At 42.8% G+C, this 24510-nt stretch overlaps 1 protein-coding gene across 5 annotated transcripts; it reads right to left on the bottom strand.

The window, feature by feature from the left end:
* Positions 1–181: 181 nt before the first annotated feature.
* On the bottom strand, positions 182–24025 carry setd2 (SET domain containing 2, histone lysine methyltransferase). Of its 5 annotated transcripts, XM_033640392.2 has the most exons (22): positions 23597–24025; positions 21971–22093; positions 18903–18924; positions 14755–18812; positions 14483–14614; positions 12744–12872; positions 12179–12302; positions 11998–12075; positions 11816–11913; positions 11498–11630; positions 11086–11220; positions 10867–10995; positions 9678–10757; positions 9521–9569; positions 9083–9425; positions 7638–8364; positions 7033–7158; positions 5917–6053; positions 5695–5806; positions 2887–2961; positions 2623–2724; positions 182–1987 (listed from the first exon to the last, which is right to left on the bottom strand). In XM_033640392.2, exons 2-22 carry the CDS (start codon positions 21997–21999, stop codon positions 1826–1828), a joined length of 7980 nt encoding a protein of 2659 aa, XP_033496283.1. In that variant the 5' UTR covers positions 22000–22093; positions 23597–24025; the 3' UTR covers positions 182–1825. The 5 variants fall into 5 exon arrangements, with proteins under 5 accessions (XP_033496283.1, XP_078027900.1, XP_033496282.1 ...); XM_078171774.1 differs by lacking the exon at positions 21971–22093 and having other exon boundaries at positions 23963–24015; XM_033640391.2 differs by lacking the exon at positions 21971–22093 and having other exon boundaries at positions 23597–23771.
* Positions 24026–24510: the final 485 nt, after the last annotated feature.

Here is a 24510-nt window from a genome sequence, read left to right as displayed (position 1 = left end):
ATCTGGCTCAACACTGCGTACGCGATGTAGTGGCACTCATGCCGTGTGCACCCATTATTAGAGGAGGGAGCCAATCTAAAACGGGATTGGGTGTGCACTCAGCAGTTCATCATGTAACAGAGGTCACTCACATTTGCTCAGATCTGTTTAACTGACACCCAATTTAACTGCACAGCAGGGATATAATTTTACAAAAAAGTTTATTATCTTTTAAAATGTTTGTACACTCCGTATGACAATGTGCTTACACAATACTTACAGTAGAGTTGGGTGAAACTTACTTTGTACATAGAAAAATAATAATAAACAAACAGAAAAAAAAGAAACATGAAAATCTCCCCCGCCACTGAAATAAAATGGAGGGCTGTGAGTCAGCGGGTTTCCTAAGTTCTGACAGACTGATGTGGGAACTGCATCAGGAGGGCTGAGCTGGTGAGGATGGGTGGGCTCGCTGTGCTCCCTGACCCCTACTCTCCTGCGTACAGCTTTGGTAACTTTACATATTATTTACACTTTCAATCATGAAATGATAGTCCTTTTACAAAGTGTCTGCTTATTTAAACATTCCCAAAACTATTATTCAATATATTCACATATAAAGCAATGTACATATGTTGGAACTTTCAATGCAATTTAATAACCTGCAACAAATTAATGACCTAATGCTAATGAGCCTACTCTGACAACCGTAAAAATCTTGGGAATTAATGAATGACAGTTTGTGAAACAAGGCCGGCCTATGTGTCGTCTAACGAGGACTGATTAAAAAAATAAGAACGAGAACACACAAGATGTTTAGAAACGGTTAAAACTGAAATCCTACAACTTTCATTTTCAACCTTATTCCTGCGAGAGGAGGAAACAGGGGCAGGACAAGTCGGGAGAGGGGTTGGACAGGAAATGGGGGGGAAAATCTGATACACAGCTAAACAGCACATCAAACACAGCATTCAAACCCTGCTCCCATTATTATACATAACTTTATAAAAGACATAATGATCACTATGCCAACCTGCTGGTTACTGGCTGATCCCTAAGTGTATTGTGAGTGAAGCTCATCCTGGTGAGGGCATATTACTTGAAGCAGGACATGTGGAAAACGTAGGAATTTCCATAAGGATACCAAACTGACCTCAGCCTACATCATGCATTCATAAAACAACAGAGGCTCCAAAGTCTCGTGGTTAAGAAGGCAGGGTTTGAGGAGTGGAAGCTTGGACCTCCACAGCCCAGTTAAAAGCAGCACCAGATACAGAGTCAGTGGTGGGGGGTTGAAGCATGAAAACATGAAAAAGGAAGTGGGAGGGGGGGGGAGAAGGGACTGGACTGTTGGGTCATTGATCCATTTTTAACAGTGGAAAGTAACAAACTAACTCTGATAAATATGATACCAAAGATTCAATTGAGTAATCCTCGTTCAGGACTACAAGAGTTTAAAAAGTGGAATTCAGGTGATCATCTGGAGAACATTTAAGAACCACAAATGGAAAAAAAAACCCAAATGCTTAAAATCAAACAGTCAGTGAGAACGTTAGTCTCTGTAGCACCCCGCAGTGTCGTCCTTCGAGAACACTGCACCTGGAGCTTTCGGGGTCGTTCACCGACACTCGAGTCTCCGCCAGTCTCAAGAACGGGGCTCCTCCGTGATCCACCGGGCCTGGAGAGCTTCTTGGGCAGCAGTGCAATTCTTAGTCATAAATATGCGTAAGAAACTACTTCACAGCTCAGGCTGGCCAGTAACATACATGAAGGAGTGAATGGAAAGGCAAATGTGTGCTTCTCCGGTGTTCGCACAGAGCAAGAGTAACATCTGTGGCCACTGAGGCTAGTACACCTCTGTGTCCTCCTTGGGCCTGTACACGGGGCCGAATCTCTGCATGTACTTCTTGATGTACTCCTTGGTCTTGTGCTTCACATTCTCGTTACACTCAAGGTCCTCAGGATTGTTGCAAGCTTTCAGCTCCTTATTCATAACTCCGTGAGTTAGCTGGAGGAATGGGCAGAGATGGGGAAAGAGTCAGACATGTTTCTTGTCACCAGACTACAGTTAATTATATAATTACAATGTATATGTAAGTTGCGGTGGAGTGGTTGGATGGTTAATTCTCTTGTAGTGACTTTGCCCTTTATAATTTGAGACAATAAAAATGCAATCTCTAAATGAGCGAAGCCCAACTCGTCTTTCTGTTTATTGTGCCCATGTGCTCAGAGTCCTGGTATGTCCGAGTGGCACTCAGCGCAAACCACTCCCTACATACACAATCCATGGACCTACCAGGAACCTTGGGGGAAAAAAAACAAAAAGAATGCTGCTCTTTGAAGAAACGCTGGTTGCAAAGAGCTTTTAGAAAGGAATGAGTAAAACAAAAGCGAGGGAGATAATAGTTTACATGTACAATGTGTTTTTAGTCTCTTCCAGAGGCACAATACAAAAACATGTGGCTGGAAAAAGAAATCGTTGGAGCTCAACTATTTAGCTCTGGTTTGAGGAAAACTTTGCCTTTTAAGTTTAAAGCTGACCAATACTTTAATTGTGTCTGACCAGGCGGGGGCCAAGGTTTATAGCTTCTCTGCATTAATAGACGCTCTAAGTGCATGTGTAAACATCTTGTTTAATCTTACCTTTCTAGCCAGGTGTTTGAAGTCTTCTGTGTTGCTGATGCGTCCAAGTTTGCAGTCTGGTTTCCGATAAGGATTTAGACACTGCACTATGAACTGAGACATCTGAGTAACATACACACACATGCAAAAAGACTTGTTAAGAAGCGAAGAATATGTGGGAACAAATGGAAACTTGCATGGGTGGCTAGAAGAGGTTTGGAACTTAAAAACATCTGGAGTTAAATAACATTGCTGCGGACATTGTTTACAGAGACTCTGGCTCACCTCTTTGCGAAATGTCTCTTTACTCTTTTTAGCCAGCTCACTCGAAGTGTCTGCTTCAGCTGTCTTTGTGGAAAACTGTAACAACATTGTGAAAACACAAAGAGAGATGGATGAGATGATTGAACTGCTTTTTAGCAAACAAGTTTTGTTTGTTTCACATTAAAGGGATAGTTTGGATTTTCTGAAGCAGGGTTGTATAAGGGCCTTATCCACAGTCAGTTTATCATCTGCAGTAGATGGCGGTCGGCACACCCACAGTTTGGAGAAGCAGGAAGGAGTTCTGCCACAGAGACTAAGCAATTTGCTGCTGCGGAGGGGGGCAGCAGCAAAACATATTTCAGCCACCTAAAAAAACCAATATCAGTTTAAGTGTGTGCTATATTCAGAGCATTTTTACCTTGCTGCCAGACAGCCCTTTCTAACAGGTAACTGAAGCTGTTATATCCATTTATGGTCTTGTCAATGCCACCAAACTCCACTGACAAAAACAGTAATTTTACCTCACAGAATACTGGAGTATGGAGCTGGTCTATCGCTGCCTCGGTCGATTAGTTTGTGAATGTTCTGAATCTAAAGTAACCATTTAAAACTCCAAACTCAAACAATAATACAAACTAACTAACCAATCAAGGCAGCAGTAGACCAACAACACCCGTCTTCTGTGAGGTAAAATTAGTGCATTTCTCAATGGAGTCTGGTGTCTGGGAAGAGGGCATGGATAATGGCTTCAGTTCCCCGATGGAAAGGGCTGTCTGACAGCAAAGTTGAGTGGTGAAACTATTCTAAATATAGTGTACACTTAAACTGGTATTGAGTGTTTTAGGTGGCTAAAATTCATTTTGTTGCTGCCCCACGTCTACAGCAAGCTGCGAGCGTTCAGACACACAGAGGCGGAATGGCGAGTTGATCGGAGACGCCCAATTTTCCGCCTCGTAGGGTAGTCATATTGGCGGAACCCTTTCAGTTTAAACAAACCGAGGTGGCCTTCCACAACGGGAGGGGCTGTTGAAGACTTGTGGTAGGAGCTGTTGATAATGCTGCACGAGCGAGCCACTGGTGGTGGATAAATAGGAAACAGCTGATAGCACGAATTAGCGAGCAGCAACAGACACTGTAAAGATGAGCAACTGGGGAGACATGGCATTGCGCGCCCTCCTTGCCCTCGCAAACGAAGAGGCCATTAACCGTCAGATGACGGTGAAGGACGGGCCGACTTACGAGAGAATCGCCTCCTGACTAGCCGCGGCTTCCCTCCCACGTCACTGTTTACGTCACACGCTGAGCTACACGTCTTGTTACTTGCTCACGCCCCCCATTGCCCCGAAAAAGGCACATTCTGTATAAACAAAAGTAGGTAGGCGGCATTTTGCTGCACTCCCGGATTTTGTTTTTATACTGCCAATACTGAAAAAACACTGATTGGGCTTTCCTGCTAATTTGCACAATTCGTATCTAAAAAGGGCTTCTGTTTCTCCAAACTGGGGGTGCACCAACCACCATCTAATGTAGGTAATACACTGACTATGGATGCAAGTACCTCATACAGTCCTACTTGAAAAAATCCAAGCTATCCCTTTAAAGGATAACGTGTCACAAACGAATTACCATCTCATTCTTTCATCAGTTTGTCAGTCATTTTCTCAGCTATAGAGGAAGACAGTAATAACATGTCATACTGACATAACCCAGCAGGGTAATTTTCCACAATTAAAATCTCAAGTGAGGCCCCACCTGTGAATCATCTCAATCAAACATGGCAACTGGCTGCAAAACAGTAGCTATCAAGGTCAGTGGGGCATCAAACAGCACCTGCTCACCAGCCACTTGACACAAAGCAGGGATATCCTGCCAGGATGCTGCCCCTCCGGCACCAGCCTTCAACTACAAAGGCAAGCAGGCAACAGCTGACTGCGTATACCCACAACAAAGTGGTAAGGAGCAAAAGCAAGCACCAAGGATTCACACAAACACAGTGCCAGGGCCAGGAATCCAGAAACTGTGAAATCGGATGCTTTACAAGTGCAGAGCATGTGCCATAGTTTCGAGCACTGGATGTGGACACCACCACAGTCTAAACACATGCTGGGAAATGGTCCATGACCTTGTAGCTGTTCTTGGCGGGAAACGCTGCATGAAAAACATGAATCTCTCCATCTCAGTTTTTGACGCTTTTTTTCCGACTCTATTACATCTTTTTAAAAGAGACAAAAAGGGACACTTGCGTAGTTAAACTATAACACAAGAAACCACAAATAAATGAATGCTGGGTCTTCCAGATGGTTTCTATTATCCACAAAGTCAGGATAAAAATGAAGATGGAAAACAAACGAGGCAAAGGAAGAAGAGATGAGCTGAGCCACCCCTCCCCTTACAGCCTCGAGGCTAAGGGACAGACAGCTGAGCTGGGGGTGGAGTGAGTGGGATCTCTCTTTAAATCTTTGTCTCCATGTAGATTCTGATGAAGCCATTTTGCGAGGAGGAGTCATCTGCGAGGACATAACACTCGCTGAATGTGGTGTCGTGCTCAGAGTTTTTCTTTTTTTCCCCCTTGAGACACAGCTGAAAGTAATCACTGGTGCAGCATCTTCAATTACCTCAAGGAACAAACACTATAATCATGTTCTGCATCCAAGCACAAACTTTCTGGGAACCAAACGAAAAAGCGAAGAGAATTCTTCCTCATTGTTAAATGAGGAAACAGATTTTTTTGGTCACTATGCAGCTACTATTTAAAAAAAAAACCCAGAAGTGTCAACTGCTACACATATTTCACATTTCACAGCGCACATAAAAATGACGAGTGCTCACCTTGGAGGGATTCTCGTCATAAGTGGGTGTTCCCAGGTCCATCTCAGATTCATGGTCCACACTAGTGTTGTCGCTACTTCCATCCCAGATTGGAGGGTCCCACTGTGTTTGCCTGATGCACAGAGAGGAGTAATGTCAGATAGAAATGCAATGCAGAGGAGGAGGAGGAGGGGGTTCATAGAGGTACAAAAACACACTTCACAGACACACAGCAATACCCACCTTGTGACAATATGGTAGTAGTAGATCTTGCCTTCATTGTCCCGGGCCACTTTCCAGTTGGGAGGTAGGACGATAGTTTTGGGTTTGGGGGGAGAGGGAGGAGGCAAATCTATCACATTGTTGGGTACAATCATTTCCTGCAGAGGAGAAGAAACAGAAAATAAGCATTAGCAGAAAATCCCTGTAGCTTCACTTTGGATTACCTCTTTTGGACTTTGCTAAAAGAAAAAACTTAATTCACTAAAGCTGCCTTTTTTTGACAATTGTAGTTTAAAGTTATAGATGATTGCATTTAGATTCCTTTTCACAAATGGAGCCCACTGAGCTCTTTTCTTTATTTGTTGTAACTTAAGTCATATCTTAGCAGGAACTGTGTCATTATGTGAGACAGGAACCACATACTGTAGCTCTTACAAGCTGCAAAATTCAGATGTATACTGCCCCCTTGTGGCCACAGTGAGACAGAAGGGTTTCTCAAAATCACGTCACATAATATAGATTTCTGAAATCCCAAAGATCGTCAAAATGCAGACTTAAACAGCCCAATAAACTATTGCATCCTTCAAAACAGTGACTCTGCAATGTTACCACATGTTGCTTAAGAGTCTATATATTGTTCCTTAACTAATGATGTACAGTTGTTAATTATCAGTCAGATGTATCTTGCCCCATTATCCTGTTTCCACTAATTCCACTACTTTTCAAGTGCCCATAATAATAATAATAAGAATTAGGAGTAGTAGTGCATATCATAGAAAGGGAAACATTGGGATTCATTATCCTACATGTGAAATCACACTGTCAGCAGCATTATTTTTCTCTTATTCACACATGTCAAATTTAAACGAAGAAACGTACGTTATGGTAAACAAAATGTTGTCACACATTAACACATATTAGATCTACATGACGTTAACAGACGCAGAAATGATTCTACTGTTATCTTAAATGACGTAAAAGGTTATCCATGGAGAATTATTGTAACAATTTCATTACACACAACAAATTTCCAAGTCTTCTTCAAAACTTAAAAAGATGTCACTAATTCCATGACTTCCCCAGGTTGTTAATGACTGTGGGAACCCTGAATTTTAACACAGATTTTGTATTTATTACCTGTTGGACAGTTTGGGATGTGACAATGGTGGTGACTGTGCCTCCCTGCTGCACCACCACTCCCTGCTGATGGCCAGGATACACAGGCTGACTGTGCAGGTAGCTTGCTGTGGGTTCAGTGTAAGCCTTCAGAAACACAAGACACAATCAGATCAGACCATCAGTGAGACACATCACTCTAGACATTCAGAGATCAGTAACTGTGTGTTGAGTATCTGCTGCAATGCACAAGTGGAGTGCTATGACTGTTGGGCATTCATTGTTATTTTTGCTGTGCTGTAAAGGACAGCTTCTCTTTAAAGCTCAACAGTAAACTGCTTACTGCAAAACTTAGTTCTGGTTGACCCATTCTACATTTCTAATGATTTGATGAAGTTTAATGTGATACAACTGTACTAAATTTAAAATGCAAATGAGCTGTGCAGCTCTTAACTTGGCCATTACACTAACATACGAACCACAAACTTTTTCAATTGTTACACCCTTAAAATGAAGGGTTGTCCACATTAATAGCAAAAAAATCATCTATGCTTTCCAACACTGTATCCTCTCGAGAGAAATCAGTAAATCTGAGTACAGCAAAATAGACGCAAAGAGCACCATACCTGTATGACAGGAGTGTTGGCCTGTGGGTAGGCGGTGGGGATGCTATAGATAGTCTGGCATGGCTGACCCTGGTAATAGATGGCTGTCTGTGTCTGAGCCTGTGCTGGGGCCGTGGCGTACTGCTGCGCAGGCTGTGTCTGCACAGTCACTGCCTGCTGAGTTGTGGGATCCCAGAGAGTAGTGTAGCTCTGCTGGCCCTGTACCTGAGGGGCTGCCTGGGTAGGCACAGAGAGGACAGCTACGCCTGCGTCCTGGGTTGCTACAGTTGGCTGGGCATACTGTTGGGGGTTGCCAGTGGTGAGTTCAGGGGTGGTGATGTGCTGAGAAAGACTGGAGACTGGAGTGGCCTGGGAAGTGGAGGATGGAGAGGACAGTCCCAGATCTGATATAAGACGCTGGGGAGGTGTCTGTTCATAGTTCAGAGTGGGTTCAACTGCGGGAGTAGGAAGCAGAACTTTGCCTGCATTGGGGTTGGAGGGATCCACAAAGGTCTGAATGGGATATCCAGGAGGGTAGGTGATGAAGCCAGGGCTGGAGGCATACGCCAGAGAAGGGTCATAAGCCATAGTCTGAAGTTGCTGCTGCTGCTGTTGTTGAAGCTGTTGTTGTTTCTGGGCTTCCCGCTGAGCAACTTCCTGCTCGAACAGCTTTCTGCGCTCTTCTGTGGACAGCTTGTTACGCTCCTTGCCTCCAGCTCCTCGTGTCTTGCTGTTAGATGGGTCAAACCTTAAAAATCCAGAGAACAAGACCAAAGTTAAAGACTGCTTAAAGCTAGCTTGATTAAGAACTTTAATGCCACTTGGAATGCAATTTAAGACCAATTTTACAATAACCAAAACCAAAAGAAAAAAAAACTATGAATCACATCAATTTGTTGGGGTTACGGACAATTTTGCCCAAATGTTTGTTGTGACATAAAACATAACTTGGCGATTTTGTGTTTTATCACTGCGTGTTTGTTTGAAAAAGTTTGAAAAACTTCTTCCATAAAATACGTGTCATAGGCAATGCCTTATAGCGGTTTCAGCCATATCGCCAAAGCTCACTTACACTATGAAAAAAATGTTTAAGGTAAAGTCAACATAAGTCTTTTCAGTGCAGTGACAGACACAGGGTGCACTCGTAAGTAGTCACATGCTGGACTGCTCATAAATTCAGAGCGCTGTTGGAATATACCATTCTGTTATTCAGAGCACCTCGCTCTCGGAGCAGCAAAGTGTACTCTGGGCACTGTCTGAGGAGACGGAGCAGCAGATCCACAAGCAGAGTGAAAGTGAAACCTAACTCTTTATTAATTCAATTAGAAATCGGGAAAATGGTGCGACTCCACCTGAATCAAGCTCTGGGAAATATTGAGAAATACCCAACTGGGTATGGGCAGAGAATCAAAGCTCTACTTGGAAGACACTGTTCGCAATGTTTCCCCAATCGCAAGAGTTCTTACCGTTCCTCAGTGCGTCGGCTGCTCCTCTCGTAAGATGAGGGTGGAGAACTGGAGCGTCTCCTCCGTCTCTCCGTGCTGCGTTGTGGAGTTTTGTCGGAGACTCGGTCCCGGTCACGGTCCCGGTCCCGGTCGCGATCTCTGTCTCTGTCTCTGTCTCTGTCTCTGTCCCGCTCCCTGTCCCAGTCTCGATCCCTGTCTCTGTCATAATCTCGGTCTCGGTCACGGTCTCGATCTCGGTCTCGGTCTCTGTCACGGTCCCTCTCCTTGTCTCGCTCCCTTTCACGCTCTCGGCTACCAGAGGTGGTGCGTGGTGTCAAAGCCATGTCTCGATCCCGGCTGCGATCTGTGACAAATCCTAGTCAGTCAAACTCAAATGGAAAGAAATTCTAGGCAAAAAAAAAAAAAAAAAAAAAAAAATCAACATTAGACTAAACTTACCATTTGCTTCTTTTTCCACTTGACTCTTCTTTGGTATTCGGTACACCTCCTGAAATGACAAGCACAACTCTTACTTCAAACAGTAGTCTGCAAACAGATTATATTTATATGCATGATTCACAGTCTATCTTTAAAAGGCGACTCTGTCTGAGCTCACCTTCAGATCCTTCCAGCTGTCCAGAAGCCTGGCAGCCATGCCACTAATGTCCAAAGCGCTGAGTTGAGGCTCCTGACTCCTTTCACTCTCCACATCCGAGACACCCTCCTCTTCATCCTGAGAAGGAGTTCCTATCACTGATGGGTCCACGGGGTTTGCTGTGACCTCAGAGGGTATACTGGCCTCAGGAGTCTCAGAGCTTGAGGCAGCATGAGTGGTAGATTCACCAGGTTGTGCCTCACTGCCAGGGGGAGGTTTCTCAGCTTCTTGTGTCTCTGCCTGGGCTTCCACACTCTCTGACGGTGGCTCAGGTGGAACATCAGCAACGTCTGTTTGGATGGACTGGCTCTCTGGCTCAAGAACTTTTACGCTGGGCTGGTCTACTTCCAGTTCAGCATTTTCTGTCACTGCCTCGCTGGTCTGCTCCTCCCCACTCTCCTGTTCTTCACTGGGCTCTTTTGGCCCCTCAGGTTCATCCGTCTGCCCGTCACTGGTGTCCTCTTTCATCTCAATCTCCTTCTCCACATCCAACTCCATTTTTTCTTTTACTTCCTCAGTTTGAGGTTGTTGTTGACTGCTTGAACTCATCCCTGTCTCTTCCTCTTTCTCCCCTTTGACCTGACCCTCCTCTTTCACCGGCTCTTCCATCGTTCCTTTCGTTGGTTCTGCAGCTTCGCACACTGGCTCTGCCTTCAACTGTTTGCTCTCAGGAAGTCCTGCGTTTGATGATTCATCTTCTTCCTCATCATCGTCCTCCTCCTCTTCTTCCTTCCCGTCAGATGCTTTGCTTGCATCAGAGAGCGCACTGTCCAGACTGTTCTCACTGATGATTTTAAGGCGGCGGTACACAGCAGGCTTGGTGGTGTCGCCATCCAATTCTGGTCCCATTTTGGTGGAGGAACCATCGGGAGTGTTGAGGGGTGTTTGAGCACGGGAGGTGTTCTCACTGGAGTAGCCGTCCATCTCAGCGGGGTGAGGGAGAGTTTTTGTCTGGGCCCATCGCTGGATGAAGGTCAGGACTCGGCTCTCCTCCAACATGTTCTTAGTTGAGATGGGCAGCACTGCCAAGGTCTTCATAATCTGTAAACACAATCATAGATTATCAATTATTAATCAGCAAAGGCTCTGAGGATTTCAGTAGAATGCAACAACATTGTGAATGTTTTAATGCAAAGTCAATGTATGTCACCTCTAGCTGCAGTTTGATGTTATTGGCACTGTTGCCTTTAGCTTCAGAAAGCTCCACCATGAAGATCCACAGCAAAGACAACCCATGATGGTCCAGGAACTGCTTGAGGCATGATGAATTTTGAGTATCCTGTGAAAGACAAATATATCAAATTACGCACTGCAAATGATAATAACAAATATAACAATACAATTAAGGCATCAACCAAGCAGGTCATACTTGTATGAGCTTGAGACAGATGAGTTTCTGCTCCATAGTTTCCACTCGGACCATTAGTCTGCAGAGAGACACAACCTGTTTCTCATCATACAAGCCTTCTCCATTCTCCAGTAACGCCTCCAGCTCCTCATCAACCTGAGGAAGGACAAAGTGATGTCATCATCAAAATTACACCTTTGTCTTTCAGAAACTGGTTCAGAAATTTGAGACATTTTAGCTTGCATCCACACAATACGATTCTTACATCACTATGGTTAAAAACTTATTTGAAAGAGGAAATATGCCAATTTAAGATGAGTCAAGTTATCGTGGTTGTGATTCTCGTGTGGAAGTGAAACCACATTAACATCACTGGCGGCCAGATGCAAACAAATGACAAGACACACTTTCAAATATGACTGAAAGAACTGACCGTGGTGAGAGCGCTCTTTCGACTGCGGTCTTTCTTCATCTTCCCACCAGCTGCCCGAACACTAACTCTGTTCTCCCCACCCAGGAAGCCTCTGCAGCTGGGTGCCCCACAGAAGCATTTCTGTGCTTCTTTGCTGTAGAAAAAATATATAACAAGAAAATCACCTCAGCTTAACAGTCAGTAAAAAGGTTAGGCAACCAATCTTTACAAACCTATATATGTTAACATATCACAACATACCATATAAGTGTTCTCAGACAGGAAACACAATACATACAGCACAAAGTGGGGTAAAATATAACTGCAGAGAAACATTACCCGTATCTCTGGAACTGGTAATCAAACGTCAGTTCAGCTCCTGCAGTTACTGCCTTGGTGGTGAAGAACCCGACTCTGAGCTGGCCATTGACAGTCCACTGGAACGAGATAAAACTCATCATTAGATAAGTCAGCCTTCAGTAAGTTCACCTGAAAGACTTGTATTTATGCTGCTGCTGTACCTTTTGGGTCTCACAGTTGGGCTCGCAGCTATGGTTCATAAACCGAGAACAATTACCCTTCAGTGTTGCATCAATGATCTGAAGAGACATAACGCACGATCAACTACTTCTGCCAGCCACTTCACCTGAATCATTAAACCACACTGCAGTTTAAATATTACCACGAATTGTCACGCCTTACCTCGTTATTCTTTAGAGACATGAAGTAGTAGTGGATGTTCTTATTGCGAGCGTATTCTTTCACCCTTGTTTTGAACTCCTTGTGGTCCAATACCTCCCCGCAGTACTCCAGTACAAAGGTGTTTCTGAGATAACAATAAAAACAAAAAAGTTTGACAATAATCCTGTCTGTAAGAACATCAATTAACTCTCTTATAAAGGGTTGATGCCAGTGGTTTATCAGCTTTTTGTTCCCATAATGTACATGATACCATCCACATAAGTGATTGTTTTGTGAGAAAATACCTTAAGATGACCAATGAACCTCCTTCTTAACCTTCAATTTATATATTCTTATGAAAGAAGCTTTGGTGTCAAGCTGTTCAAGTGGCACATATTTTGTTTTGGAATGCAATTACTCTGTTAATGAATGAATGAATGCTACAAACAACAACAACATGGACACCTTTACTATGCAGCCTAAAAGCATCCCATAGAGTAGGCAGCCCCACAATAACTACTAATTTTGTGAATTTTAGTGTTAAACTGCTTTTAAAAATGTTATGAGAGCTTTTAGAGAGACTTACGGAGCCAAGTCTTTTGCTGCCCGCAGTCCCCAGCCTTTGTCCTCTGTGAGAATAACCTCGAAGTCTGCATGTTGCTTCATCTGAAAGCGTCGGTTAGAGCAGTAGGCTCCATTCAGGCACCGCGAGGAGCTGAAAAATATCATTGTTCGAAGACAAAAAAGCAATTAGATATTCTTTAGTTAACATGTGTATGCCAACAGTCTCCTACACAGCTTAACTTTGTTGTTTAATATGCCACATTTTAATGGTAAACAGCATGATTTACACCAACTCTTGTCCAGTTCTTATTGGGTACACCACGTTACTAGATTTCCTATTGCTGAAGCAATGAGTAAGATTTATCACGGTGTAAAAAGGAAATTAACAAAACAGTATTTGATCAGTGTTTATCTTTAGCTTTCTCCATGAATTTTTAGGGGTGGGGGGAAAAAAATCGATACAGCACAGTATAACAATATTTTGCAGTAGGTTCAACAAAAAAAGATGGAGGCACCTGAGAAAGAAATTAGAAATTTGCTATCGGTGTTCAAATCAAACATCTGGACTTGTTTTGGATTTTTTAACACAGAAGAAAAGACAGACTTGTATATGATAGATGCAATTTGCAAGCAGTGTCATATGAGAATATAAAAAACTCTGAGAATACTACGAATATTGGGGGTTCACCTCACAAGCCACCACAGAGAGAGCGTTAGCCGCTGACAGCCAAGCTAATGCTAAACCGGCTCTGCCGAAAAATCAACCAACACTGGACTTAGCTTGACAGACCTACCATCCAGCTCTGAGAGAGCTGATGAAATAACACATTCCATCACCTACTTCATGTGCAAGGATCTGTGTCCATACAGCGTTGTTGAAAACGAAGGCTTTTGATACATGCTAAAAACACAAGAGCCAAGGTATGTGACTCTGTACTGGCATCTTTCACCAACAATGCCATACCCAAGCTCTGCAGAGAAGTGAAGCATGAAGCTGAGAAATCTTTGAGTACTGCAGGAGGGGTGGCATTAACTTGTGACGCCTGAACTTCAAGGTCAGTGGATTCATATGAGACCATAACTGCACATTATCTCACAGAGAAGTGGCGACTGCTGTCTCACGTTCTCCAAACTAAAGCAGTACACTAAAGTCACACTGGAGCAAACATTGCAGACCTCCTGCAAAATGCAGCACAAGAATGGGGGATTGCCAACAAAAACCTTTTCGTTGTGACACACACTTCTAACATGGGTGTTGCCATTCAGTTACCGGGGTACCTGCATGAGAGGTGTTTCACTCATGCATTTAATATGGCCTCTCAGAGGGCTTTAAATCTGCCAACAGTTCAGTTTGTCAGGTGTATGCAGCATTTATGACATGTTTTATGATGGTGTTGGTCAGTCTGTCTGCTTTGCATCACATTTTGCTGCAATAAAAAAGATTAAAGTCAGATGAACAGACTGAAAACTTTATCTTATGAGGTAAAAAGGATGTTAACAAAGTTTTCCTTTGGTGAAATAATTTGCAGTTGGAAAAAAAGGTAACAAAAATCGCAATATATTTTAATCACAAAACTCAGCATATTGCAATGATATCATATTGTGGCGTAAGTAGCTTGATACCATGGGTCCGCTGGCGATTCCCATCCCTACTAATTGTGCAATCATTTTAATCCTAAGAATTCAAAATAAGTCATTTTGTTTTCCTCTGGGAACCTTGCAAATTGTTTCATTTAAAATGAGCTAAAATAATCAACTTACCACTCGATCATCAGCAGCCGGTTTAAACAATCTTCCCCACATGCTAATACTCCCTTTGAACGCTCCTCTCTGGGCAGCACTGGGCACTCACATTGCATTCTCTTGATGTCTCGATGAGATTTGCTCTTTTTTCTGAAAAAAAAAAAAAAAAACATTTAAAAAAATACATTTCAAAGCCCAAGCCTGAAAGCACTTGAATGTTTTATTATGAGGTCAGTCTTTGACCAAATAATTTGTTTTGTTAATGACGATGATAATGGACGACAACTTACCTTTCAGTCAAGTACAGGTTCTCCTCAATCAAGTCAAAGTAAGGGGGCATCTTCTTAGACTTGGCAAAGTCCTTCCATTTATTGGCATCTTGAAAGTCATCCAGTCTGAGTGATGGACGCTGCACCTCAGCTTTGACATGACTTTCTTTAGAGACATCTGCCTCTCCTTGCCGCTCCTTCTTGGCTGCCGGCCCAGCTTCTGCCTCATTGTCTGAATCTGACTCAATCTCTGGACGCCTTTTCTTGGGAGGGCCCCGGCCCCTGTGGGGTCTAAAATTGTCCTCTCTAGGGGGGTCAGGCACAGCAGAGCCCCTGCTGTTGCTGCTTATTTCATGACCTTGTACAAAGCTTGATGATCCAGGAGTGTTAGGTCCACTGCACTCAGCAGCTGTTTTACTCACTTCAGATAATTTATCCCCACTGTAGTCGTCCTGGTCATTAGTTAGAGAGTCGGGGTGGATTTCACCTGCAAGGTCCTGATGCCAATGTTCATGCATATGGAGGTAGGGTTGTCTGCTAGTCTGTGCGTTTGGGAATTGATGGTTCCAGGTGGCGTTACTCTGCCTGTGCTCCTGTCCCTTAGGAGAGGTTTCTGTCTGTTTAGTGTTTGGTAGCTGTGGGCCGTGACTGCTATCAGGCTGCTGGTATGTACTACTGGGCTGTTCTGGTTGGGAAAAATCCCAACCCAGGCTGAATCCATTCTGGTCATTGATATTGTCTGCATTGGAAAAATCATCATGTTTGTAATGGGAGTATATCTTTTCACCTCTGCTGTTTACAGTGTGCTGTTTGTGCCCTTGCTCACACTGTCTGGAATTATCAAGGCTGTGGGCAGGATCTGTGGCACTTCCATGAGCACTGATGTGACCAGCCATGTAAGGTTGCACACTGATGGAGCTGGAGCCCTCCGAGTGACTGGTGCTATCAATCATATTACTCTGGGATTGACACAGCATGCTGCTATGGGATGAATCGTTAACATCTGCACATAGACCACTGGTCTCCACAATTGCGGAAGAACTCCCCTGCCTTTGTTGTGGGCTGATTTGATTTGAGTCTTCATCAATTTTCACATTCTGCAGTTCTGAACTATTCATTAGACTGCATGGGGAAACTCCTGTGTCCTGTGTATCCACTGTTAGGGAAGAATTCTTTGGCACCACCACCACAGAGTGCAACCGTTTTATAGCCTCGTCACAATCAGAGTCATACTCGGAGTTGTCACTATCACTGACCTCACTCTGTCCTCCTAATGCAACCTGATTAAGTAATGTTCTCTTATTCGGTTTGCTCTTCTGAGCACCTCCCTTGGATTTTTCTTCATGGTCATCACCATTCCAACTCTGCATCTGTGCAGCTTTGTCAGCTTGTGATGTATCATTTACGTGCAGATGCTCATCTGTGTTTGTTTTTTGAGAGACACTCCGTTTTAAGTCACAGTGGTCGTTGCTGGTGCTCGCTTGTGAAGGCTCACTTTGGTCTTTGTATTTGTCGGTCACGGATGTGCTGTCTGAGCCGACTTCCTGCTTAGAGATCTCAGTCTGCTTCACCCCTATGGAATGTGTTTTAGCTTCTTGCTGATTAGCATCTTTGATGTCAGAGTCTTGTTGGCTATTGTCTTTTGAAAACTCTATTTTTTTGACAGAGATCACTTTTTTAACAGAAGCCTTACTCTCCGTACAAAGTGTCCTCTGAGAATTCTCACTCTCTGAGCTATCCTGCCCAACAATGTCCCACCTGGACTTTTTGGTAGTACTGCTGCTCTTTTTAACAGTATCCACATTTTGCTGTTGACGTGTCGGCTGATCCTCAGATTCAAGACACGATGAATCCGATTTGAGCGGCAAACTTGCACCAGATGGCTTGTCGACTGTCAAATCTTCAACAATCTCTGGTTTAGTGTTCTGCTGGACATCTTGGGTGACGGGTATATCTGCTGTATCAAGTGAGGATGTTGGCCCTGGTGAACAATCAACAACTTTCTTTTCCTGGTTGCACGTTATACTATCATTACTACTGCATGAATTTAAGACAGCTGCATCTGGGTTCACATGTGGTCGCTTATTAGAAGAAAGGCTATCCTTCACATTGGTCAAGTTTTCCAGGGTGACATTTACAAATTTTAGGCTTTCACTAGGAGTTATAGATGAAGCATTTCTATCCTCAACTTCAAGACCTGATTTTGTTTCTTTCGATCTCTTGGATGACGATTCTTGCAAACTCTTATCAGTGCATGAGACCATTTCCTTAAAATCCTGACCACTATGTTCATATCCACCTTGTTGGGAATGAGATTTTTCTTTTTCACTCTGAGAACACAATTCTGTGGTGTTTGCACACGATGGAGTCTTGCCAGGGCTGTGAAATACATCATCTGATTGTCTATCATGTCCACTGGTTTTCACAGTAGATCTAGAAGGGGTCGTCTGTTTTGAGTCTGGCCGACTAGCTTTCTTTTGGGAGTTTTTACAATTCTCTTCTGAGCCAGAGCTTCTGTCAGAGGCCTGTGATTTTCCCTTATGATCTGCCTCAGAGTCACTAGAGCTGCTTTTTTGACGTTTTTCATGTGTTTGAGAGTGGGTATGCATACTGGAAGAAGAGGATTTGCTGTTGGTCTCTGACTTGTGATGGGTGCTAGATTTCCGGTAACTGGAGTCCAGATCAGGGGAGCGATTGCGCTGCGAATCAGAGTCTGATAGTCGTTTTGAAGTCCTTTCAGACTTTGACGATTGTGTTCTTTTATCAAACTCTGAAGAGTGAGGAGAATCCGCAGATTTTGAGGTTTTTTCAGGTTTGGAGTAGGAAGATGATTTTGATTCTTTATGTGAGCTTGAATGGGTGGACAATCTACTGGAGTCACTTGTCCTCGTCCTTGTCTTCCTATGGTCATCCTCAGAGTCAGAACTGTCCCGAGTTCTGTCAGTGCGAGAGCGAGAACGTCTTCTCTCTCTGCGTGGAGAACTCCGATGTGATCTCCGATCAGAATCATGATAGTATGACCTTTCGGAACGTGATCCTCTATCGCCTCTGGTTCTCTCTGACCTGGAGTGAGATGAACTTGTTCGAGACCCTCTCGATCTAGACCGTGATCTGGACCTGGACCTTCTGCGATCTTTGTCTGATCGAGATGAACGTGATGACGTGCGTCTAGAATCACGGTCTGATTTAGAGTAGCTAGAAGACCTTTCATGATTCTCGGACCGCTTGGAGGAACTTTTTTCCTTCTCATCCACATGTGAACCAGAGGAAGACTTTTTTACCTCTTTGCTTCTGCTGTCAGAGTTTGTTTTATTTTTGGAGTCAACTGATTTGTGGCTGGAAGACATCTGGCCTGAATCTGCATCAGATTCTGAGCCAGGGGGAGCACTTCTAGACTGGGACCTGGTTTTCCTTTTGTCTACCTTACTATCCTGCTCAGCACTACTGGAACTCTCTCCTTCTTTTCCTGAGGAAGCAGCTGGCTTCTTGAGGCTTGGGGTTACCCTTGTCTCAGGGGCTTCAATGTGAGCATTCTCAGAGGAGTTGACACTGGCGACAGTCTGAGGCTGGGGTGTTGGAAATTCAGTTACACTTTTAGATTTCTGCAGAACCTGCAATTCAGGGGATTGCGGGTCCTCTGGCACAACAGATGTCGGTTTCTCTTCAGTCACAGAGACACTGAGAATTTGCTTTTTGAAATGCATTTTTGCTAAGCCTGTTTTCAGTTTAGTGGATGAGGAAACTGGTGTTTGAGAAGGTGTCTCTGTCACTGATGTTGGCACCATGGGTGTCTGGTTTTGCTCAGTTTTGCTGTCCGTATTCTGCCCTCCTTTGTCTGAGGTTGCCTGTGGCAAGGCAGCGTTGGGCTCAGTGACAGACTTGTCAGGACTGGCGGGGATGAAGAACAGGCTCTGCAGTGGCTTCTTGGTTTGTGAGAAGCTGAAGGATACTTTCTGACGGCCCTGATCCTCTAGGTTGACCTTCATCTTGGTCCCTTTAGGCAAGAGACGGTTGGATAGCATGACTCTGGGAGACAGGCTTTTGATTAGAGCTGCCTTGGATAGGCCCTCCACCTTTACCTACAATAAAAAAGAGACCAATTGTAACTTGAGTTCTTTTGAAAATCATGAAGTTAGAGATAAGGGTCTTTAACGCTACTTAAAACTTACCGAAGCATCACTCCCCTCCTGTCTGCGGTAAAGAGGAGCATCATGGGAACATAAAAAAGAGAAGATGGACAGACATTAATGTACACTGTTCATGTTCTCTGTCTTGTCTTTTTTTTGACAATTTTAAAATAAGCAGATGGGATATAAGAATCCAGAACTCTCACTTCTCTCTGGGTTGTAAACATGTCCCTGAACATAATGTGTGTGCCTCTAACTGTTAATGACTTCGAAGCACAACATCTGCTGCCCAATTTACAACAGTGTTAGGTGTACTTTTTCTACCAACTGCTTGTGTAACTCTGTTTTCCCAAATCTTGAAATGCAAGCCTGTTTCATTGTTAAAAAGCATACTTAAGATTTGTCTCAAAGTTTATGTAAAGAAAATACTTATATATAGAATCCATTTTTGAGTTCTGTCTAAACTATTTTTCAGGAAAAAGGGGGAACAACTGACATGCAACAAAACTCATAGGATTGACACCAACTCTTGACAGTCATAACATAGTATGTGTATAGGCTACATGCTCAACTTGGTGCAGTGACAAACAGACAGTGACTGGAAGTAATGGATTTGAATTGGCAGGTAAATGACAGGAAGTACTCCTGTGACTGTCAGGTTCACTGGCCTATTGATTGCACCTATAGTGGGTTATACGAAACTTTACACGAAGAACAAACCATTGGAATAGCTGAGCAATAACCTGAATACAAAAAATAAACATTTGTTATTTATTTAAACTGAAGAATAACAAAGCTTTTATGTGGTCTGATGATGGTGGTAAAAAAAAATCTGTATTCTCCACGAAAATGTATCAATATAATGGTGTTTCTTGCTCTACAGTACATAAATACTGCATGAAGTTGATGATTTTGAATATTTTATCCACTAAACCTTGAGGCCAAGATCTAAACTGCTTTGTTCTGAGGACAGGATGATAAAACAGCTCAGTTTAAAATACACATATTCATCAAAGGGCCACACTGGATATCATAAAAAACAGTATTAAATTGAATCCAATCTGGATTATAATGATTCCTGCCGAGAAATATCCCTTTTGCGTTTGATCTAGCTTAACCATTTTGGAGCTTGATTCTCTAATGCCGAAGACCTAACTCCAGTTATAACACCAGTGCCTTGCTCGATAGCACGAGCATAACAGGTGTGGAAGAAAACTGATGCAGATGTAGGAAACCCATGTAAACATGAAAACAACATGCACAAGATGGACATGAATGTTATTCGACCCCAGGACCAGTCTCTTATTGTGAGGCTACAGTGCTTAACAATGAGCCAACATGCAGAGAAAGTCAAACAATAGACCTTTTGTTCGGGCTGATGATAACCACATCACCGCAATACCACTGTCATGTGACACTACCGTGGTGATGAAATCATCATCGACATTGCTGCTTTTATTTTTGTTTTTATTTTGAGTTGATATAATAAATTTATTGAAACACGCACAACTTTGGCTCTGATGCAGCCCCTCTGTCTAAAGCCACCCCTCTATAGCCTTGCTCAATGTACCACCCAAAGCACTTTCTGATTGGTTACATGTCTCTATGCTGCAGCATGTATTACTGAAGCTGTAGTTAAGATCACAATCTCTTGGGGCATTGGCAGTAAACAGTAAAAACATAGTGATATGTTGCTTTTTTGTCGCGGTACAAAAAAAAAAAAAACTTTAGCATCACAGCCCTGCTTTTTGTTAACTACAAAATATTAAAATATGTGTCTATTGAAATAGCTTCCACAGTAATAGCCTAGCTTACAAGACATGCATTCATGGTCTTAAACTTTTCATATCATACCTAATTTAGCAAAGATTAGACTAAGTGTATCACATAAAAAATGATGCAGCATTCACTTTTCCAGAACACTAGCGAATATCGGTGTTGATGGGATGAACATGAGTTTAACCAGCTTTGTGATTCTGAGAAGTACTCTTCTATCTATTTCATTCATATGTATTCTTAACGCTAAACCTGAGTATGCAGACCTTAACTATGCCCCCAAACTATAAACAATATGTAGAGTATAAATTTCTGTGAGGGTCCTTTAACAAGGGTGGAAATAAGCCCCAACTTGTATCATATAGCTTGATTGTCTACATTGTTGAGCTAGCAACTGGTGCTAAAACAAACACACACACAAAGTAAAAAAGCAGTGGAAGATTAAAGAAATCATAAAAAAAACAAGGAAACATAAATGTAAGTGTTCAGCATGTAAGCTGGATGAATAATTAGGTTTTTGTCCCTCCTTTTGTCCTATAAAAGTGTGTGTGTTTTCCTTAGGGTAGGCTCGATATGGGTGCTGGGCAACAATTGGGTCAATTAATCCTTTGAGGTTTCCTTTTTTCTCTGTGACCTTCAAAATCAGACACTTCTACTGTGACGTTGTGTTACATAGAAAGGGACCGAGCAGCTTACTGTCAAATGATTAATGGACTGGGCCTACTGAACCAAAAACTTAATGTTTTTATCTTGATGTTGCAGAAATACCTTACACCAAATATAGAAACATTATTCCCAACTGTGATGCAGATCTGTTTCATGCTCGAAGCTAATAAAATAAACGGTGATGATGACTGAACATAATATCCAAAAGCAAGCATTGTGGTCATCCATCGCTGACATATGGTGACATAAACTGATACCTGACCACAGGACCTGACATTATCTCTCTTAAAATTACCTCTGTTCCTAATGCTGTCATTTAGTTCATGCAAAATACTTAAATTACATATCTTTACTTTTTATTTTGAGGTGTTTCTACCATTGCATATTACAGTCACAGGCACTATCATACTCTATACTGTATGTGGCTACAATGCACAAAACACAACCTATGACATGTTATCCGATATCTAAATAGAAAAAAAGAGCCCAAAACATTTTGCAGAGGACAGTCTTGTAGTTTTAATTGTCACATAACTAGGTGCCAGATATGTCTGCACAGACTGCATCTAAAACAGACTACAATTTAGACACCATGCTAATATAATTTCCAGTTTCATATGAAACTACTTTAAACAAGGCATACACTGTGAGTTTGTGCTGTCTAATACCTGATCTCTGACTTGAGCAGAGTGTCCATTGAGAAACTCGTCTAGGATTAGTAGGCCTGAAGAGGCTGCTGGCCAAGAATAATCCAAAATCAGAGAAATGAGCCCTCCACAGTGACGCCACACCTGACAAAAAGAAAGATAGGGTTGCAATGAACTGAGTCTTGCTTGTCCACAACAGCTTACTCTGTTAGGAACTTCTATAATTTTGACATCATCAAATAGAGAAAATCAACTTTATGGTTGACAATCTACATGATAGCGTTTAATAGTGGCTGAGGCTTCTGCAAAACACACTATATATATGTGTACACCATGTCAAAAAGTAAGTGGTGTCACATGCATTCAACCGTTAAGTGTTTGTGACTTCTGCAGACGTCCCTTTCCTGAGATCCCTGTTATCTATCGTTGCAATGTGGCAGAGATACCAGCTGCACGTTTTAATATTGATGTCTGCTGTGGGGCAAGGATTCCCTCTTTTCTCGGCTTGGTGGGCTGGTAATCTCTCTCTACTGCTGTCGCTTTAGTTGCATCATAGCAACAACAAAAGTAACAGGATGCATTCACCTATGGTTTATAAATAGCACTACCCTGGTCGAGGATAGATGAAAACATGGATGCAGGGGGAGAGGAGGACATGCATCTCATTATTAGACATGTAAAGCACAAGCAAATGGCCTACAGAAAACAAAGACTGTCTTGACGATGAGGATTTAGGTGAAAGAACACATCGACACTCTGATGAAAATAAACGGTGACTGGTTTGAAGCAAACAAGGAAACTAACTAAAGCATGGCCTGTGCGGGAGAACTGGATGCAGCCAAAACATGGCCTTTAAAAGATGGCTCTCCCCACTGTGAAAACGAGCAGTGGGTGTATGGGAAACCTATCAATTTAGTTAAATATTTTATCACGATTTATTATCTAGTCACACTACATCATTTATACAAGTTGTTAGCGGGCAGTTGAGGTGACATAAACTTAGCTATACCACTGTGGCGCTGGTTTATCAAAAATTATCAGAAGCAGCTAGGCTAACTTAGGTAAGCTAACGTTAACAGAGAGCTTTCGTGTGCCATCTTTAAAGATAGCTGTAGCTTGTGTATTGCTAAGGATAGGCATTGCTGTTAATGTTAACTAGCAAATGATTATATGCTTGGGAATATAATTTGTGACGTTTAACAGGTGGTTTGGTTGCGCAGTAGAGGTAAACAAACCTTTGTTTGTAACGAAGACGGCTAACGTTAGCCGAGGAACTCTACTAGCATCAGGAGCTAAAGCTAGCTAGGTTAGCTAACTCGCACCGTACTAGCAGCCACTATGCTAACGATACTGTTGTTAAGTTGTGATTTATCTATCGACCTTTGACACATATGTGAAGTCAAAGTGATGAATTACTCGACCAGTGTGGAAGCTTGTTACTTTTCTGAGTGAACCAAAAAGCAGGGATGGTTTGATGATACGTTTCCGTTTGAGGGGATAATGGACTCGCACACTCGAGTCTGTGCGACCGGCTTTAAGCATGCTAGCTAACGTTACTGATGTTTTGTCTTACTTGTGTGTAGTAAGATGGCTAAATCACAATTAACACAACGCTAAGTGAAAATCAGCGGCTCTCGTAGTACTTACTTTACGAAGTGCTTAAGGTCACAAGGTTCCCCCATCCTCGAAATCACCGGTAATCGACCCTTTGTAAAACATCAAGCAACGACGTCAAATCCATACGGAGCTGTCGGAAATGATCGTCGGCCAGCTCCACTACTGCTGCTGCTGCTGCTGCTGCTGCGCCCCAGCTTCAGCCTGGGTGAGTGCTGGTACTATCGAGCTAGCATGAGCTCACTTGAGTTAGCCAGGAGTTAAGAGGAGAGATCCTAGAACACAAGCGATCGCGAAAACCAAGCGCCAGAAAGTGTCTCAATTTGGTCAACCTGTAAATTACAGCAAGACTGACAACCCGATCTGCTTGGAAGATGGTGAACATATCTTTTGGGATACCTTCTATTCCACACACTGAGCCTCACAGTGTCTCTGTGGCTGTGGCTGCTGTGTTCAACAACATCACATGATGTGGGAACATAGCTGGCGCGAACCCTGGAGCGCACTGCGGGTCCGAGCGATCAACAACAAGCAACTTACTAAATAAAACATATGCAGATAAAATAAATTTAAAAAAAGAATATAAACCACTTGTGTCCAACCCTTTCCTTAAGGACCCATTGAGTAAACTGAGGACCCCTGACCAAGTGACACATTTTATGGAATATGATTTCATAATCAACAATCATTTAACTTAATTCAGTTTAATAGAACTTAATTTATCCCAAAGGAAATTCTTGTGCCAGAGAATGCTTCAAATTACAGTAACACTGAATACAGTGACAACAATTAACTTCACAACCAGAACAACCAGTGGGTTCCCCGGGGTCAGGGTCACTCACTGGGCCAGTTTTAAAAACAAAAGTATTAAAAATCTGGCAAGATAGTCAAATTTACAAGATAAGAAATATTTTAAAGGAGCAAAGCATAAACCAGTGCTTAACAGA

Source organism: Epinephelus lanceolatus, chromosome 10 (genome assembly GCF_041903045.1).
Source record: "Epinephelus lanceolatus isolate andai-2023 chromosome 10, ASM4190304v1, whole genome shotgun sequence".
NCBI classification, from domain to species: domain Eukaryota; kingdom Metazoa; phylum Chordata; class Actinopteri; order Perciformes; family Serranidae; genus Epinephelus; species Epinephelus lanceolatus.
The sequence above is the reverse complement of the archived record's forward strand: the minus strand, read 5'-3'. Positions and strand labels throughout refer to the sequence as shown.

Coding starts and splice junctions, on each gene's coding strand:
- setd2 (XM_033640391.2), bottom strand. CDS start 23,631: ATGGGGGAACCTTGTGACCTTAAGCACTTCGTAAA. Junction 7,159..7,637: donor CCAACACTCCTGTCATACAG/GTATGGTGCTCT, acceptor GTGTTTCTGAAG/GCTTACACTGAACCCACAGC. Junction 6,054..7,032: donor CATCCCAAACTGTCCAACAG/GTAATAAATACA, acceptor TCTCCTCTGCAG/GAAATGATTGTACCCAACAA.